Source organism: Glossina fuscipes, unplaced genomic scaffold (assembly GCF_014805625.2).
Source record: "Glossina fuscipes isolate IAEA_lab_2018 unplaced genomic scaffold, Yale_Gfus_2 27, whole genome shotgun sequence".
Classification (NCBI taxonomy): Eukaryota; Metazoa; Arthropoda; class Insecta; order Diptera; family Glossinidae; genus Glossina; species Glossina fuscipes.
The window spans coordinates 533,239-554,377 of record NW_023998422.1 but is presented as its reverse complement, the minus strand read 5'-3'; the positions used below and the strand labels follow the sequence as shown (position 1 = coordinate 554,377).

At 35.4% G+C, this 21,139-nt stretch overlaps 1 protein-coding gene across 6 annotated transcripts in view; it reads right to left on the bottom strand.

Annotated features, from left to right (window-relative positions):
• The window catches only part of LOC119635880 (Down syndrome cell adhesion molecule-like protein Dscam2), a 150,868-nt gene that overhangs the window by 47,992 nt on the left and 81,737 nt on the right, over positions 1 to 21,139 (bottom strand). For 3 of the 6 annotated variants that reach the window (XM_038030901.1, XM_038030899.1, XM_038030902.1), the window contains 3 exons: positions 15,249 to 16,093; positions 15,014 to 15,175; positions 1,107 to 1,406 (listed from right to left, as the gene is read on the bottom strand). In XM_038030901.1, coding sequence (XP_037886829.1) covers positions 1,107 to 1,406; positions 15,014 to 15,175; positions 15,249 to 16,093 — 1,307 coding nt within the window. Of the gene's footprint in view, positions 1 to 1,106; positions 1,407 to 5,658; positions 5,950 to 15,013; positions 15,176 to 15,248; positions 16,094 to 21,139 lie in introns of all 6 variants that reach the window. The other 3 variants (XM_038030903.1, XM_038030900.1, XM_038030898.1) reach the window with 2 other exon arrangements.

Sequence of the window (21,139 nt, the reverse complement as noted above, 5' to 3'; positions counted from 1 at the left end):
TAGAAAAAAAAAAAACAAAATAAAATTTTATTAGAGTAGAGTTTGCAAACAAACCATTTACTATTAGCTGAGCTAAATGTTCAGTGACACCAGCTTTATTTTGAGCGCGACATGAATAATTTCCTGCATGATGGGCAGTCACCGATTCAACGGTTAAAACATTTACCCTTTTGCCCAAACGTGCCAAAGAAATGTCATGAAATCTATCGATGATTCTACTGTTCAGTAACCAAGTGACATTAATAGGTAAGTCACCGCCTAATATGGTGCACTGAACAGAAGCCGGTTCGCCTTGATTAAGGGGCTCTTCGCCAAAATCGAAAGGAGCAATTTTAGGAGCAACTTGAGCAGTAAAAATTAAAGGATAATTTTGAAACAAATTTAATATTTTTGTTAAATTTTTTCTTGTTTTTTAGGCAAAAAATGTATAAATTAATTAATTTTTTTTCCTCTTTAAGCAGATTGAAAGAACAATTCGCCGATGCAGTAATATGTCCGAGGAAGATAAGGGATTCGCAATAGAAGCAAACAAATAAATAATTTATAAAAAAAATTCTTTTTTTTTTCTTTTCAACTAAACGCCCACAAACAAACCATTTATTATTAAAGTTGTTGTATATGAGGTTTTGCCCGCTTGATTTTTCGCTACACAACTATAATTGCCTACATGATCGGCGGTCACACTTTCAACGCCCAACACATACGTATGACGAGTAAATTTGGTAGTAACTATTTGCAAATGAGCCGGCAAATAATAATCATTGAATAACCATTCGATACTCATTGGCCAATCACCGCCAGCTATCGTGCATTGTATGGAAGCAGGTTCGCCAAAATTTAATGGTTCACCGCCAAATTGAAATGGTGTAATACGTGGTGGTACTAAAATGATTACGGATGATGATCGCATAGATATGGAACACATTATGAGTTATTATGAATACATACATAAATACACATAAGAAATATTATAACAAATGGCAACTACTAGCGTAGCAAGTAAGCATTTCTAACGTTTAACATAAAGCGAAAATATGTTGTTAGTTTAAAGTTCTTTGTCCTTTTTGTCGTACATTTAAGCATATTCATTCATATTCAGCAAATACCATTAACTGTTAAGTTAGTGCTATATGTTGTAAAACCGGCTGCATTTGCAGCTGTACATGTATAGATGCCGGTATGTTCACGTTTAGCACTCGATATCGATAAAATGCTCGATTTGCTGCTTATACGATTTGTACGCATTACCGGTTGCTTTGAATGTGAATGCAGATCATCGGAAGCATGTTCGAAACTCCAATGCAACTTGATGGGACGATCGCCTTTCTGAATTTGACAAAGTAAATCCACTGAATCGCCCGTATTGATTACATCGTCATAGTTAAAAGGTATTATTTGCGGTAAAACTAAAGAAAATCAAGATTAAATACACTTTTATAATATAAAGCTTGAAATTATTATTATTTTTTCAAATAATCTCAACCGCATTTTATATCATGAAAATGTTCAAAAGAAACCTTTTTTAATCAGCATCAATGTCATGCTAGCGTATTATTCAGGTCCAGAAAGTTTTCGCAATTTCTATTCCTAACCAACTATTTCAGCCATTTTTCCTTTTAAGAGGTGTTGCATGCATACTTTTCGAAGAACAAGGAAAACATATTTTCTCTCGAGTTTTTTTTTCTTTTTTGTTAACATAGTAAAAGAATTACTTCATTGACCCTTTTAAACACAAAACAAGAGCAAGATCTACGCAATACTTTACGAAAATTCAGTCGTTGAGGCATAGCTCTTGAAAACCACTTAAAACGGAACATTGTCGCGAAAATCCGTGTTAGCTTTGTGTATCTCTGCGCTATAACTCTCTTGCGATTCACTATAGCTTATGATTGAACGAAGGATTTAAAATCATTGATATTCGCATTTTTGGTAAAGCTTTCTAGGAAAAACAGACACCGTTTGGTAAAATAATGCACCCTATGTCCTGCGCTTTGGAATAGGTTGTGATCAGAGAAAAAAAAAAAGTTCATCGTTCAATCCCACGAGTCAAGGCTGTTTAGAAAAGGTCATTGAGGTCGGCTCAATGAAGTCGGCGGCTTGGTTTCGCAACTAAATTTTAGGTAAAAAGGGGACTCAAGTTTCCCGCAGTAGTAGAAGTGCTATCCACAGTAGTATTAGGAATCCTCAAAGTCTCTAGAGTTTAACTCCGCTTGACTTAAAACTTTGGGGAAATATTCTTGTAGTGTTATGCTATTAGATAAAAGAAAATTTGAAATTCAAATTTCATGTCATCCATTAAATCAAGAAACCGAGTAAACGGAAAAAACTGAATTTTTATTCTATTAAGCAGAAAACTAAAAACTATAGCGAGAACACAACCTAAACATGGATATCTGCCGTAAATTATTAAAAATGGAATTGATCAACTTTCTTTATTTTTAGAGGCGTCAACTTTCAATTCAATATAAATAGCTACGATTTCCTCCTGTTGTTGCTGTAGGACCTAAAAAAAAAAATCCAAACTAATCAAAACACTTCTCTTAAGAAGCGAAATTGAAAGCTTAACCTCCAACCTTCAGTTCAGTTGTAGCAAAAGTAATTTATCAAAAGGTTTTCACACAATAGCTCTTTATTTCAGTTTTCTTTTTCTTTTGGAAAAAAGTGAACTCTTGGACACAAAATATTTCTAATTTTCTAAAATTCAAAGAATAAGAATTCATTTTGAACGTGACACCTATTTGCGAAACAACATACTCTTAGCTGAGAATACTTGGCAACTATTGATAGCTCATATGCACTCAAAAGTGTCTCATTAGACGAAATAATAGGTCTACCGGAAAGTTCTGGCCATTTTTAGAACATAAGAAAATCTTAGTTCCCGAATATGGTCCGAAATTCTTTTGAAAACCTGAATCGAGGCCTTCCGCTATCTCCGATATTTTCAAAAAATTATTTTACCGCAACATCATCTTGACAGTAATGTAGTGGAAAGCGTGGCTTATCGGAAAGGTCGAAACAATCTATTTGAAATCTTCCACATATCAGAAACTACACCTTCACCAAACATTTTAAATAAATCTGTACATACTTCTATAGCATGTCTACCAAAGACATCAGCATAAGTGATCTTTATCACTAGCCATGGCTACACGATCGTCTCTTACCTCATATTAATTTGAATCATCTTCGTTTTAGTTGATTTGCTAGATTAGGTGTCATGTATATAGACAGTGACGAAAAGAGAGAGCCAAATATGCTTCAAATATGCGTTTGCTTATTGTAATTGATTATAACCAGAATGGAGAGAACTTTCCAATGGACCTAATGTATTAAGCTGAAGAATTATCACAAAATCTTTTTTTTCAATTTTTTTTTTACAATATTTTGGCTCAATTGTCCGCATGGGTTACTTCCCCATCTCTTACCATTTCCTCTCTTCTCTGGGATCGTCACCATATATTACCTCCTGAGTGACTGTTTATGTTCAAAAAAAAAATATATGAATCTAAACTGCAAAAGAGTGTATTATTTTAGGCATTTGAGGATAATTATTATCGAGGAATTATTTCTTGGATGCAAGTTAAAAAGACTAAATAAAGAGAGACTTTTTTTTTTTTTTCAATATGCAAAAACAAAATATATCTCAAATACCATTAACCAACAATTCGGTGGTGTAAGTGCTTTGACCGCCTTTGTTGCCGGCCACACAAGAATAATTGCCGGAATTGATGGCCTTTACCGATTCTATGGTCAATAAGTTTATGCGGTCACCAATTTTACTTGTTAAAACACCCAAGTGAGAGAATAGAGGCAGCCCGTTGTGCGTCCAACGTATCTTTAATGGTAAATCACCTTTGGCTATGTGACATGTTAACTGAACGCTATCACCCTCATTCGCTTCACTATCAAAACTAAAAGGGTGTATTAGAGGTGGGACTATGGGGGAGAATAAGAAAGCAAAAAAAGAGCAAAAGGAAAAATAATTGTAATAAAATTGTATGAAAATATTCTTGCAAACATATTGTAGCGTATAAAGCTTGATGTCATTAACCATTAACTTTAAGTTCGGCTTCGTAAGAAAATTCGCCGGCTTGATTTTTCGCATTACATTTGTAAAGTCCGCGATGTTCAGCCGTTATATAATCAATGTTTAAGGTACTTGCTTTGGTGGACATGCGACCAATAATGATTTCATAATCACCACTGCGTAGAGTTTGATTATTTAAAATCCAGGTTATATTAATGGGTAAATCACCCCTCGTAATAGAACACTGCACACCTATTGACTCGCCGGAATTAGAGGCATCATCCCCAAAAGAGAATGGTTTTATTTGAGGAGCCACTAAAACAAGCGAAGAAGCAAAGTTAGTTCTATTAAAACTTCGACTTCCCTTAATCGATTCGATAAGAAGAGCAGCTTTATATAGGTTTAAATGTGTAGGATTTTAGATAAAATTTATAAGTAGATAAAAATTAAGATAAATTTTCAATTTCACAAAGTTTCGTTTTAATCACCAACCGTTAACTTTTAATTCGGCCGATTGTTCAGTTATTCCTGCTTCATTCGTAGCTATACATTTGAAAATGCCTCGATGATTGCCTTTAATAGCGTCTATACTTAGAGAACTTAATTTCGTAGACATTTGGATTATTCGTATGCCAGCGATTTTATCCGTTATGGTCTGGCCATTCAAGGTCCAACGTAATTGTAATGGTGTATCACCTTTAAACACTGCACATTGCACCGCCGTACTGTCGCCGTAATTAGAAGGTTCATCCCCAAATGCAAAAGGCATTACTTGAGGTGGTACTACATTAGTTGAAAAAATGACTTCAATCAGGCAAGATGAAATTTTTAAGTAGCACATAACCAGTGTTATCGCCAGTTTGATTGTATTGAAAAGTATGTTGTGGCTTTTATTTATTCAGATAAGCTTAATTGTAAATTCCCACACAAGCCCTGATCTAAAACGTTTTCGAAGCCTTGCTTTTACTTATTAAGCTAAGCTGAATTGTAAATCCACCACAAGCCCAAATCTAAAACGTTTTCGAAGCCTTGCTTTTACTTATTCAGCTAAGCTGAATCATAAATCCCCCACACAAGCCCTAATCTGAAACATTTTCAAAGCCTTCCATTTACTTATTTCGCTCAGCTAAATTGCAAATCTCCCACGAGACCTGATGTGAAAGCTTTTCGGAGCCTACCTTTACTTATTCAGCTAGGCTGAATTATAATTCGCCGCCACAACTTTTGGTCTGAAACGTTTTCGAACCTTTTTTTTACTTATTCAACTAAGCTGAATTGTAAATCTCCCACAAGTCCTGATCTGTAAGCTTTTCGAAGCCTTCCCAAGGTATATATTAAAATTTTTAACTACTTAGCTTCGCTGAATTCTGCATATTTGAAATTAAAACAATATCAAATTGTCGTTCGTTAAATAAAAAAAACTCTCTACTTTATTAACGCCACAGCTCAACAACTCTCGTTCCGGAAGTTGATAGATTTACCCGCCGAAAGTTATATTTGATAGATTAAAAATGTGCAAAGAGCGTAAGCAAAATAAAACAGAACTGATATATACGTATATATATTTTTTGTTGTTGTTAAGCTTCGTTTACGATAACGTACTTAATTAGTTAAAAAAATTTCACACCAACCGTTCACTTGTAATTCGGCTGTATATTCGCTAGAACCAGCTTTATTGGAGGCTATACACTTGTAAATGCCACGATGCACGGCCATCAATGACTCAATATTTAAAGAACTTGTACGTTTATTTAAACGTACGACATTGAAATTATTTTCTCCACTGATTACAGGAGACAAATTTAAGGACCAACGTATCTCTAATGGCAAATCGCCCTTAGGTACTACACAATTGACACTAGCTATCTCACCCATATCAGCTGTATCTTCGCCAAAGCTAAAAGGTAAGACTTGTGGAGGCACTAAGGATAGATAGAAAAAAAAAAAATTACAACAAAATAATTAAATATTAAAACTACAAAAGCATTTTTAGCATTTATCTATATTTATATATACATATATATATATATAAATAGAAAAAGCAACCGTTCGACCAACCATTTACCACCAATTCTGCGCTATATTCAGCAACGCCTGCTTTGTTCGCAGCTAAACATTTGTAAAGACCTCGATGATGAGCCTCTAAAGAATCTATACTCAACGAGCTGGTGCGCGGATTCATTCGCTGCAAGGTGAACCGATGCTCACCGTTAATAACTGGTGCTGAATTTAAAGTCCAACGTATTTCTAAAGGTAAATCACCTTTAGGGACCATACAAAACACTCCCGCTATCTCGCCCATATTGGCTGTCTCGTCACCAAAGGTAAAAGGCTGAATTTGTGGAGGAACTTATCAATGGAAAGGATAAAGGAAAGAAATCTTTTATAGAAACAGAAAAACAAAACTTTTTTTGAATTTTTAATCTTAAAATACGAAAAATGGGAAAAATAAATTATTCACACCATTGACTTCCAAAACTGCTACATACTCAGAGAAACCAGCTGAATTATTCGCTATGCACTTATAACTGCCACGATGGAAGGCTTCCAATGATTCCATATTCAAAGAGCTGGTACGTTTGTTCATTTTCATAATATTAAAACCATTTTCCCCGTTAACAATTAAGGCCGAATTAAGCGTCCAGTAAATATCGATAGGTAAATCACCTTTGGTAACCATGCAAGTAACACTGGCTACTTCACCACGATTTAGAGTTTCTTCGCCGAAACCGAAAGGACTAATCTGCGGGGGCACTAACCGAAACAAAATTTTAATTTGTTAAGCTAAACATTAGAAAATCATGAGAGTCTAACTATTCGTAACCATCCCTATTGATCCGTCTATATGTCCGTGTGATGCTTCAATCTTTAAAAAAAATTATCAAAAAACTTGTACACTTCGCAATGTCCCTGCGTCAATGAGGGAAGTTTAAGTGACGAGCGGAAGCCATCCACTATACGCTGTTCTCATTTTGTGGCATCTTCCTGATCGATGTGTAGCGCGTGTACTTCACTTCAAGAAAAATTGTATGTGACGGAGATGTTTTTTCAACAAGGTAAGGTAGCATTGTTCGCAATTATCTCATGTTCAAATCCACGTGAAATGGCGATAATGAAGTTCGCTGACTAATGAAAAACTCGTTTAATCCTAGACTATATTTAGTGCAGACAATGAACGTAGAAGAAACTTGACCGAAAACTGATTTTGATAAGAAATTTTTAAGGTTAGGATGGCACATTTCAGTTCCAGCTCTACTGAACAACCAACGCGCACCAAGGCAACTTGAAAATGTACATCTTTACTTTATTTAATTAATTTATACTACACATAAGAAGAGGTGGTAAGCGCTTAGCAGCTTTTACTTATACAAAAAAAAGAGCTTAACCCACCACTCGCCTGTAATTCAGCAGCATATTCAGCTAAATCGGTTCAATTAATTGCTAAGCAACGATAGAATAACATTTAAAATGCTGATATGCGACCAGCACCACCATCTAAGTCCATAATAATTGGTTCCGAATTTAAATACCAATACATGTACGTTAAGTGGAAAATCAGCGTTCAAGAGCACACAAATAATACTTAGGATATCCCCCGCATATGATAGATTTCTAAATCAGGCCAACAGATTCTACTTAAGAAGGAACTGAGAAACGGTTATTAAATAGGATAGAAAAAATATGTAAGAAAATTTAAAAAGTAAGCATAAAAAAGAAGCGTAAATTTTTTATTGTAAACCGAACCATTAACTTTCAGATCGGCTGAATGAATAGTAAATCCCGCTTTATTATTGGCTATACACTGATAAACTCCACGATGTTTACTCTCTAGAAAATTGATATTTAGAGAACTCGTCCTAGGGTTTAAACGTAGCAAAATAAATCCGTCCTTTCCATCAACTATGGGTTGCGAATTTAAGGTCCAATGTATATTTAAGGGTAAATCACCCTTACTAGCCATACACTGAGCACCAAACATATCACCGACATTTAAGGCTTCGTCGCCAAAGGAAAATGTTATAATTTGAGGTGGTACTGCAGGAAAATTTTTTGATAAAGGAAGAGTCAAAAAAAGAAAGGTTCATAAAATACATGTAGACGATCTATTTTAATTATTTTCTTAATCCAAATACATATATAGGGTACCATTGACTTTTAGTTCGGATGTGTGGAAAGCAGATCCTGCTTTATTTTCAGCTATACATTTGAATAAGCCGCGATGATGTTGTCCCACGTTCGCTATATTTAAGATGCTAGTCTTTGGTGATAGCTTTAATATAGTAATGCCCTCTTCGCCATTAACAATGGGACGTGAGTTTAAAGTCCACTTTATATTAATGGGTATATCACCCTTTTGTATCATACATTGTAAGCCAGCATTTTCACCGGTATTAACCGGTTCTTCCCCAAAAGCGAAAGGTATAATTTGTGGAGGTACTTTAAGAGTCAAAAAAGCGAGAATAACAAGATTTGTTAATAGTTTAAAAAGCAATCGCTTAAGGATGACTGTTATGTGCTGATAACATTGGCGATAGGAGCGCCAGTCGAAACAGGAAAGGAGGAAAGAAAATAAAAATTAAAAAAAGAAGAAGTAAAATCACTATAGTGAGCAATTGCCCGCCATTATATACCCTACACCACTTTGTCTAACACAATTATTTATAAAACAACGTTTCAAAATTACTCATCATATGGAAAGTGTTCGAACACTTGATCCGTTCCGGAACATATTCGTTCGTCTGTGTACCAAATTTCATTAGAAATCTTAACAATTGCGATCTGTGGGTTGAACGCAGGCATACAAGACGGACAGGCGGACAGACAACCTTAGCGTTTAATATAGTTTGTGCCGATCTCAAATCCTTGTAGATGTTGTACACATCGCTACAAAGGTAATATATCCTTGTGCCACAAGCGGTGTAGGGTAAAAAAGAACAATTGATATCTATTCAAAAACTGAAATCGAAAAATTCCTTATTCTATACCATTTATAGCCAAAAGTGCCCAATGCTTAGTCACACCAGCACCATTGGTAGCTATGCAGCTATAATTGCCACTATGTCTTGCTCTAACGGATTCTATATTCAAAACACTAATACGAGGACTGTTGCGGGTAACTACTATGCCATCATTAGTAAATAAACGGCCACCGTTTTTCGTCCAATGTATATCCATAGGTAAATCGCCCTTGTTAACAGTGCAGTAAGCGGAAACCATATCCATTTCATTTACGATATCTTCTCCAAAGTTAAAAGGCAGCATTTGTGGTAAAACTTGAAAGGTTTGGAATTAAGGAGAAAACTAAATAAACATAATAAAAGTTGACGAATCTAAAACAAAAAAAAAAAAAAAAAATTTGTAATAACCATTAACGGCTAGCAGTGAAGACTGCTTAGTAACACCAGCATTATTAGTAGCCACACAAGTATAGTTGCCAGCATGGCGTGCTCGTACCGATTCTAAGCTCAACACACTTAGTCTAGGACTATGACGCATAATTACTAAACCATCGTTTGTATACAGCCGACCACCGTTTTTAGTCCAATATATATCCATAGGTAAATCTCCCTTATTGACAGTACAAGAAGCCGAAACCATATCCAATTCATTGATACTTTCTTCACCGAAATCAAAAGGAATGATTTGAGGTAAAACTTTTAGAAAATGAAGAGAAAAAAAAGTCGTCCAAATGATCGAAGACAAACGAAAAGTTCTTTTCAAATTTACAAATATGGTGAAAAAGTGGACAATAGCTCACCCTTGAGGGCTTGCGGTGCATGATGCAATGATCGTTTCATTATGTCGGACTTCTATTATGTAGTGAATCATTGATAGTATTGTAAGTCTTAATAAAAATATGGTGGGAAGTTATTTAATGACTGTTTAAAAATTAAAACTAAAAGATCTAAGAAATCAAAAAAAAAAAAAAAAAAAAAACAGCAACAACTATCTTTCTAACCATTAACTCTTAACAGAGTCCAATATTTGGTAACACCAGCATTATTGGTAGCGACACATGTATAATTGCCAGCATGTCTGGCTCTTACTGATTCTATAGTTAAAACACTCATGCGCAGGCTAGTTTTGGTCACCACTACACCATCATTAGTATAAATGCGGCCACCATTCTTCAACCAAGCCACGTCAAGAGGCAAGTCTCCTTTATTAACAGTGCAAGAAGCCGATACCATTTCCAATTCGTTGACACTCTCCTCGCCAAATTCAAAAGGCACTATTTGCGGCAGTACTTTACACATTTTTTTTTTTTTTTTTTTTTTTTTTTGGGTATAAAAGGACAATGCAAGGACGAGAACAATCAATTTTACTTTAATAAAAATAAAGAATTTATTTTTCAAAGTCTACTACATCGTTAAAAATATCTCTATTCGTTCACCATTAACTCTTAGTTCGGCCGTGTGATAGGCCACACCTGCTGCATTACGAGCGGCGCATGTGTAGTTGGCTCGATGACGTGCATGTACCGATTCTATACTCAACATACTAATGCGTTGTGTGGTCTTCGTTATCAGTATACCATCGTTAGTCATAAGACGGCCTACACCCCATTTAGGTTCCGGAGCTGTAGTCCAATACAATTCTAAAGGCATATCACCTTTATTTACCGTGCAAGTGGCAGAAACCATATCATTCATATTGATTATATCAGAACCGAAGTCGAAAGGTACAATTTGTGGTGGCACTAGCGAAAAAGATATGATTTTTTTTTTTTTTTTTATAAAACTTTAGCTTAGATAACTTGCGCACTAAAATGTTCAACTTTAACTTTTCCTTTCAAAAAACATAGCAGAGATCCCTTTCACCGTTAGTTTTCTTTTAGGAGTTCGCATTAGAGCCCCCATAAAGTTTCTATTAGGTACTTGCATGTATTTTGATCACTTTTTACCTTGAAAATGGCATTTATAGGGAAAAATTCTCCATCTTCTGCAACTTTTGCTCATGTCTCTGGCACAATGGCGGTATCGCCATGATAGAAGAACGATACTGGTTTGACTGGGATCCAATCGACGAACCATTTTCGCACTTCTTCAACATTTTGAATCCGCGTAGCAGTCAAGTCATACGGCATCGATCTGAACAAGCTGTAATTAGAAGGCATTATGTCTGGTGAGTACCGGCTGAACCTGCCATTGGAGTTGCAAGAGTGCACCTTTGACAACGCTTGCAACGTGTAGGCGAGCGTTGACATGCAAGAGAAAGACTTCGTATCTGTTAACCCCTGTTGTGGGTTTCTGCAACAATACATGATTCAATTTATTCAATTCTACAGTAACAGCTTCATTCGGTTTTAGCAGCTCGTAATACACTACGCCTTGCTGATCCTATCGCATGGGCCGCAAAACTCTATAGCCATGAATATTCCGCTTCGATGTCGACGTGGATGGCTCTCCTGGACTAATCTATGATCTGTGGGTCGTAGTAGACCCACTTTTCAACGCTAAGCACAATATGCCAGGAAGAATTCTTCTTTTTTTGCCTGGCAGGCAATAAAACCGCGATGTTGAAATGATTCGAAATGCCATTTTCACTCGATTCGTATGGTAGCCGTTTTCCCTTCTTATGGATCTTTCCCAATGCATGAAAACATCTAGAAACAGTTGATTCATCAGCTGCTAAGTTTTGCGAAATTTCTTTGGGAGTTTTAAGGGAGTTTTCGTCCAATAAATCTTGGAGTTCATTGTCTTTGAACTTTTTTGGTCTTCCATGTCGTTCTATGCCGTTGTTATCATTTTTAAAGCCTTGAAAGCAAAATCAACAATTGGGATAGGACGAAGCAGCATCACCATAAAGTTCTCTTCGTGGACTTGGGTGGTAGATTCTGGCGAATCAAACAGCAGAAATAATGAATGTCGAAAATGCAACTTCACGTTAATACTTGTCATTACTTTATCAATTTCACCAATATGGTTCGCTGGCCAAAATACATGCAAGCATCTATTACATTCGTGCCTAAAGAAAATTTCTGAGCGGATTAACCGTATATCTGTCCGTCGTTTTTTTTTTTTTGTGCAATGATTGGGTTAACAACATATGAAAAAAAGCTTAAGTTTGGCCATATCAACTCTGAAAACGAAAATAATTGGCTTGTAATGGTTATAAACAAAAACGCTAACATTGTAGCAGGCAATGGTCTGCGATTTAACACAACAACTTCCCAAGACGACCTAAGAAATAAATTTTGAAATAAGTCATCTGCTATGCCTACTAAGCCAAAACCAGTGGAATATTTCTTTATATTTGCGATTGCGGAGTGAACAGATGCATACTTTCTTACACTTCTTCTTTTGGGTTGCATGCCTACTTTTTCACATTTTTTTTTTTTATAACATCCTCACACATTTTGCAACATGCTCTTCAGAGTCCAAGTATATTTTATGTAATCCTGTAAAAAAGTATTGGGGATTTGAGTAAATAGGGCAGTGTAATAATCATGCGTGGGTCCTTTTAAAGATAAAATAGCGACTAAAAGAGATTTTTTCGCTCCGAACTGCAAACTCTTTCAAATAATAAGATTTCTGAAAATTTTTCAAATATGTTTTAATCATATCCTCGTTAATGTTCGCTGGGCATTAGAGACCCTACAAAGTATAAGTATATCTCCGATAACGCATAGAATTTAACTTGACTTAGCTCTAAGCATCCATCATGCGCCCAGCGAACATTAATAAAGAAAATTGCGAAACAAGTTATAACATTATAAGCGGTCAAAGGCCCAAAGTTAAATACCTTATCTAATTGCGCCAAATGAAATCATCATCATCAAACCCCGAAAGTTAAACTTTGTTAAAGATGGGCTTACTTTTGAAAGAAACCTTTATATTGGAAAGGGGTTTGAAAAATTTATCGATGTAGCCCATAAGTTTGGATATATCAAATCACTATTTTTTGGATATGAAATCACTATTTTCGAGTCACTTGTACTATAATATGTCCTACAAATTTACTGCTTAGTTTCTTTAAGAAGGTGACACGGGACGGGCGAGGGAAGTTTTGAAAAAAAGATTTCATTTCATTTCTCATTGATATATATTAAAAATGCAAAATTTATTTCATATAGTAACTTTTTAGAATAGACAGTTATACGGGAATCTGTTGGGAAACTAGTTCGGTTCAATCCATGTTCAATGAGGTTCTTTCATCAAAGTATTTCGAAAATTGTAATCTGTCGTTGGAATACATGGATGTTGAACACAGAGACAAGTGTTAGATAGGCGGATGGACAGACATGTCTAAATCTATTCAAATGGCGATTGTTAATCGATTAATGCAACGAAAAATAAGTCGACCTCAGATTCTTTTGAACGTTGTCCACATTCGCACATAGTTAGCATAGACCCTACCAGAGATGTTGTGGGTTTAACTAAAATATATGCTCAAGGTGATAAGTGAAGCCCTTGTATATTGTAAACCGAGCCGAGCCGCAATGATCAATAACGACAGTCATCGTATGGGACTAAAAAATCCCATTTGATTTGCTTTTTGCCACATGTAATGACAACTGTTTGCACAAATTTAAATATATTCCCGAAAAACGAATATTCAAATGTTAACTCAAGTACTTCAGCAAGCACTATATGATTTACAAAACCAAATATATTTGAATTTAGGTCTGACTTGAAATTATTCTCTAAAGTCCCAAAATAATTTCCATGTGTGTACTCGTTGGAAGAATACGACGTCCACCGAAAATTTAAATGTAAAGAAGTACAACATTAGAAAAAAACAAAACAAGACCATCGTTGAATCAATTCTTTCCTTTAATTATGGTTACAGTTTCAATTTTGATTTGTTTTCCTTTCAAGTCGCGCAAACATTTTCGTTCGTTATATTCAGCAAATGTCTTACAACGCTTTAGAAAATCATAAGGAATTCTTAAGGAAATTGGCTCAACCATTCGTTTCTCTAAATCTTAGAAAATTTTATCTTCGATAAAAACATATATCGAGATTTCAGAGCATATTGACAACTCATCCGCAGACAGAAGGATCTTAAAGAGCACTTATATTCTGCCAATTTATGCATTGGCTAAGCTACAAACTGATTATGAAAGCTGGTAACAGTGTTAGGAGAATATGTTGCTTTAAAAAGAATGATTCGTGAGCTCTCCCTTGAGATTCAATGCTGGGGACAATGACCAAATGGATACTTGTACAAATTTCGCTTTTTGCTTGCAAATCAGCGAACTTAATGAATAAATCATTAACTGTATGCATGATAGGAGTGTAGAAAACAGGTAGATAATTGATTTTAGAAAACTATGCACTTGTTCAGCTCTAAGTTGAACAAAGGGTTGAACATTCTCTTCCTCTATCAACCTAGCTCTCTCCTTTCTCTCACTTTTTCGCTCTCTCTATCTGTCTATCTGTTTCTCTTCCTAAATATATATATATACCTTTTCCCTCCCTTCTTTTCTATATATCTAACTACCTATCTCTTTCTCTCTCTTTACCTATCTATCTGTCTCTACCTACATACCTATGTATTTCCCTATATATATATCTCTCTCTCTCTCACTCTCTCTCTGTTTATCTCTCTCTATCTCTCTATCTCTCTCTCTCTCTCCCTCTCTTCCTCTTACTGTTTAGCTGCAAAAAAAGCCAAGATCGTCAAATCTGACCAAAGAGTTCATTGCTCAACTCAGGACTTTTTTCTTATGAACATAAAAGATAATAAATTCGATATTGGGCGAATTCAGAAACTTATAGTTTATAATACTTGAACTCCGTCGGATTCATTAAAAGACTTTGGCTGCCTTTGCTTTCTTATCCCGAAAGCAAAAAAATTTTTATACGGTACAGTGGAGCTCTTTATCCGTCCATTGAACTATTAGATTACACGCGAACGTTAAGTAATCATAAGGGCTGAAGAGCCTAGATTTCCTTAAGAACTCCTTTTTTTAAAAAAACCCCAAAGGATCACATTTGTCTAGCAATGCAATCCTACGTTAAGGAACCTTAAATGACTTACCCATAACTTGAACTTCTAAGGATCCACGTGCCGAATAGCCTTCAGCGTTTTTCGCCACACAGGTATATGTTGCCTGGTCTGAGTTGCGTTCCACATTTTCAATAATCAAGGTGCCATTAGGAAAGACTTTTTGTTTGCGATTAATGGGTAAAGCACGGTTGTCTAAAAATATTTAAAAAAAAGTCGAGGCTTTAAACTGATAACAAAGCATTCAAATACTGTTATTAAAATTTACCTCTTTCCCAAACTATCGAATCAATTGGGTAACCAGCTACAGGACAAGTCACGTAAAGCGTTTCTCCAGCTACAATAGCTTTCTTTTCCATTTGCCGAATGTAAGGTAGACCGTAAACATTTAATTTGGCCGAGTGTTCAGCAACACCTACTTTACTCTTCGCTATACATTTATAGAGGCCACCATCGTTAGCATGCACCGAAGTAATATTTAGGAATGACACAACATCACCGTTTACTGTCACATACTGTCCGACCTGATATCGTTCATTGTTGGCAATTTTTTTACCATCTAATTCCCAAGATATTTCAGGAGTAGGATTACCTCCAGCGACGCATCTTAAGAATACGCTTGGTCCGGGTTCCATAGTCTCTTCGGGGAATGTTTGGCGTATAACAGGAGGATCAAAGCGGCCGCCCAATTTCAATTCAGCACTAGCTTCAGCCGATTCCTGATCGTTACGTACAAAACACTGATACATGCCCTTGTCTTCCTTCTTAACCGATTCAATGCGCAGAACAGGATCATTGTGATCAATTGCTTTACCATCTTTTAGCCAACTGATTGTCTTAATGGGGTTACCGCTGTATTGACATGTGAAAACGGCCGGCCGTCCAAAATCTACAGTCTGAGTAGGTGGATCAATTTTCGCGGACAAAGGTGCGGTAACAGTTAAAACGGTTTCCACACTCTCACCGCCTACTGAATTATTCACAACGCAAAGATATTTTCCAGAATCTTCAACGACAGCATCTTTAATGATCAAAGTGCCTGAAACTTGTTTAACGCGATCATTTAGAACCACAGCCTGTTTACGAGTGGTGCCATCAATGAATTTATACCATCTGCAAAATAAAAAAAAGACAAAAAAAAAGTGCATGGTTAATTCAAAATTCTTCGTTTCCATATTTGAAATAGCCTCTGCAAAACGATCTAAAGTGAAATGCTGCGAATTAATTTCTTTTTTAATTTTATTTATTTTTTTTTTTTTTAATTTGAGTCAATTCTACGAATTTATCGCGTGCAACTAGCTCTTCACAAGCATTTCATTTCACATTATTTCAAGACTATTTTTTGTCAAAAAAAAAATTTTAAAAAACAAACAATAAAAAGCACCTAGAAACCTGGCAAAATCTATAGAAGACCAAATGGACTATCTTGTAGCATTTGCAACTAAACTGCTCGGCCAACACATCTCTATTAATTCTTTAAATTACCAGACCTTGGGGATGAACTACTTTCTTTGTTTATTTGTCGCATAGAAGAACACTAGTCAAACGCCGATGGAATTTTTAGCGCAACATTCCAAGTCCATCCACTTCAAAGGAGCAAGGGAACTAAAATCTTTTGTAAATATTTTACTACACCCACGCATAACTCCGCGGGAACAAATACACCTATGTGCATTCTCATCATGTCGTTGGCAGCAATCAAAAATACATTTCAAAAACAGGTATTGGTCGCACCCTGCCATTTCCATATCACCTTGGTACGTTTAAAGACGCAAGAATTAATAATACACCTAACGAGGCCAAATTTGAAAATGTGCCTAATGTGTTCACAATAGATAAAAGCGGAAATAATTTGAGTCAACGAGAACTCTTACGATATTTTTCATGATGTATTCTGCGTATCTATCTCAAATTGGAAAATCGATTTTAGACGTTCCCTAAACTTGCTGCCAATGCTGCTCTCACTATCCATGTAAAGTGATGCTCTCTGAACTCCCGATTTGTAAAAGCACTCTAATGAAGGCCAGGCCGGCGCTCTATATATCTTGCTAATAAAACATGTACAAACATTATAGTGGGCCACGGGCCATCGTTAAATATCCTCTTCGTATTCGAATAAAGACTTTTCAAAGTGAGGCCTTATACGGGAAGTGGTCGAAAACGTGGTCTAATCTGAACAATTTCCTATAGTGTTCATCCCTTTACCAAAAACACGTCAGTGTGCGAAATTTCAATAAGATGAAGAATATAGATATAGAATTACTTTCTGAATCGATATAATATAAGATGGCTTTGTTCCGCACAAACTTAATATACGCTTGTACCACAAATCATGTAGGATATAAAAATGACCTTCACAATGTCTTGTCAGCTCAGTAAGTTGATACCTAAAGAGCACATTGATGGAAGCACTCTATTTAAGAAGTGGTTGTGCTTCCAATAAATTAAATTGCGAAACCTGTGCCCGCAACTATACTATTAGAAGTAACAGAAGAAGAACCTTGAGAAATGTGTGAAAGAACCGGTCCTTCGTCTCATTTATGCCCATCAACAGTAACCGAATCAAATTAATACTGAAGGATGCGGATTTTTTCTTTCAGGAGTGGCATATGTAGTAAGTGAGCGGTTTTTTTCGAAAGCGATATAATCCTGCTTTATTTTATAGCAATTTTTTTTTAATTGCCGATAATCGTAAAACCTGAAAAACATTTATTGAGAAAAATTGGAAGACTATCTTTAAAAATTGAGTAAGACATTGAACAAAAAATAGTTTTGAACCATCTACGCCGGATATTTGAGTATGTTGCGAAATTATACCCATATATAATATTTGAAAAATTTTGTGGACCGAATTTCCCGAAGTGTTGACACGAAACAAAGTTGGGCCATTTTTGAAGAGATTGACATCTGGCAGTGAAAAGATACTCACATGCGGCAATAATATGCGTGATTCAAATTGGGTGAAAGAACACAAACGATGGCAAAGGTCGGGTTGAGGTAGTCGGGAAGATGATAAGTCATAAGATGTTTGGTGACATTGAAGGAGAACGGTTCAATAGAAGCCCAGCTAACCCCACCAGGTAACTGATGCCACTCCATACTGTCAACAACTAACACGACCGAGGTAGAATTGCAATTATCCGACAAAAATGACAAAACTTCACTTGAAAATTTTTAATCCATTCACCCTGTAGGTCTAATCTTACTTCGCCCGAGTGCCATTCATTCATATCATTCTCTTCAGTACTTTCTTACAGTGACTTCAAAAAAGTACTTTGGAAATCGTTTAGGTCGCGATTTAGTCAATGCACAATAATTTTTGATATATAACAAAAGACGGTTTGTGCGTCAGGACATTTTTCCTTGATCTAGGATTAAGTATAAATTTACCTATGCAATGGTACTGGATAAGCTTGTCCCGGACAATGCAATACGCTAGGACTACCTTGAGAAATCTCATTAATTTCTATACTTTTGAAAGCGATTTTAGGTTTAACGTGACCCATAGGTTCTAGAAATTCAAAAAGTGATTAAAATTTCAATTAAAAACATTGATCCGAAACTGCTTGAATTTGGAAGAAATTTTATTAAAAAAAAACAAACAAAATGTTATGAAAATACCTGAATATAGGCATTGGATATGACTGAGCTTGACATAACAGGGCGAAGCTGTCATGAAAATTCATAGTGTACTCCTGTAAACGATCACCGGACAATTTAGGTGCCACACTACCAATAGGTTCTAAAAATTTATTCAAAAAACACCGAGATAAACGTTAGAGTAAAGCAAAAACATTCTTCAAACCGCCTGAAAGTTGGATAATAATTTCTACCTGAAAACTGGTGTCGGATTAGATTGAGCCAAACATAAAATGACAATTGATTGCGAAGTTTCCCGTGTTAGCTCTTGTAGGCGTCCACCGGAAATTTTTGGGCTTACACTGCCCATGGGAACTAATTAAGAAGATATTTAAAAGTGTTTCATTTAATGATTATATACCACTAACCGTATTATGGGCACTGGGTAAGCTTGAGCTTGACATAAAATGGCGAAACTTTGACCGATTTCTTTGTAAAACGTAAAACTTTTTGATTCACCCGAGAACGTAGGAGGCTTAGCACCAACAGGCTCTTTAAAATAAAAAGTAGGAATTTATTACCATAGCTCACAAAAAAAATAAAATAAAAAATTTCAAATTTACTCTATTTAAATTATATTAAAAAAAAAAAAAGAAAAATCGCAACCGATTTATCTGCCACAACCTAAACTTGAGGAAAAGAGCGCTTTGCAGCAAACATTTTATATGCTTACCTCAGCAGAGGTATCGGGTATCCTTGAGCTTCACAAAAAAAAGCAAAACTTTCACCATAACGACGATATATAGTTAAACTGGCGATATAATTGGAGAAGGATGGAGCTTTAGCACCCATAGGTTCTAAAAATTACCATTTGAATAAAGATCACAGTTAAATTTCAATATGTTTTCCAAAACCAGTGGGTAGAATATCGCGAACTATTTGATCTTGCCTACGAATACAGATGTAATGCTTAAAAAATTTTCTACACCTACATATATTGACACTGCAACAACAAATATCTCTTCTGTTTCCCGATAATAAAATGCTTAAAATCGCTACAATTATGGATGGGATGTTAAGTCTGGCAAATTTCAATGTGCCATAAAAAAGTTCTCCGAGCAAAACTTAATATAACCGTTGGAGAGGCTTATAATTATCGTTATAGTATTTATGGAGAATTCACGCTGTGCTAGTTTCATTTTTTCACAGGGCATGATTTGCCCACAGTAGCTAAACAAACTTTCGCTTTATCAACCTCATATATGACATAGTGTAAAAATATTGTCCTTTCAAATATTAATTATTTTAGATAATGTCATGTTTTGTTTATAATATTTTGTAAAAAATTCTCCAAAAGTTTTATTTTAACTGTATTTTGACTTAAATCCCTCCAAGACTTCGTTTAACAGATTTCTGTTAACGGCTTAACAAAGCTCTCTCTGAAAAAAAAATAAATAAATAATGGTTCGTGTCTTTGCTAGTTACATTTAAACACGCACACCCTTTTTCACTACAATTACTACTACTAAAAATTTACAAGATTTTTACAAATACCGCAACAACAATATTACAACAAGATAAACACTGGAACTGAATAAGCACGACCTTGACATACCAATAACAAATTTTCACCTTGCTGTTACCAATCTGTTTAACTATAAAGCAATAGTTGGGACCTAAAAACCCACAATATTCTAAACGAATCTTGAGAAACGAGACCTTTAAGTGGGGCTTACAAAAAAATTAAAAATTTGTTCAAATTTTATTTTCTTTTGTCGCAAATGTCTTTCTGCGGCTTAAAATTAGTTTAAGAGGCTGCGTAAATAAGAAAAATTTTGCCCTGCTGTTCTTTATCTTTATATAAATAAAAGCTAACTGTTACCTGTACTTTGTTTGCTGAAGATGGCGTTTCAGAAATTTCTGTTAGCGTCAGTGGAGAATGCTACAGAACGGACATAATGTTTTGTGGAATAGCTTCGATTTGGTCAACATACGGTCTCAGCAAAATGGTGCAAAACCTATAATGCATTTATTGACAAAAAAGTTCAATAGCCGCGTAGTCTTCAAATGTATCTACACAAGCTAGCCGCCAAGATCATGCGATGTAACTTCGTTCGACTTTTTCTTCGTCTTAATGTTAAGTCATTGGATAGATTCAATAGATCTTTCTAAAGGATCTGGATAATTTCAATAGAAACTCTAAAGGATGTTATTTTTCAAGATTAATTTTGTTGTCGATTAAATAAAAGCGAATTTATGGAAATTCTGGAAAAATGGTTCCATGAATGAATAAAGACGTCATGAGCCGCTGTCTAAAATCTATAAAAAATTTTTTTGATGATTTTAAACGTTTTCGTTCGGTTTCAAATTAGAAAAAAATTTTATTTGATCGCCCCATAGAACACGACAAAAACGCTGCTACGGTCATCACACCCAATCAAACATTTTCGATTGTTGTGTCATCGCAAAAGAAAAAACTCAAGTGTATATTTATTTAAAAAAAAAAAAGCAAAAAACCAACGAAAGCAAATTCTTTACTGTTGGATGGGCGTGGCCGATTTTTCCAAATCCTGTAAAAAT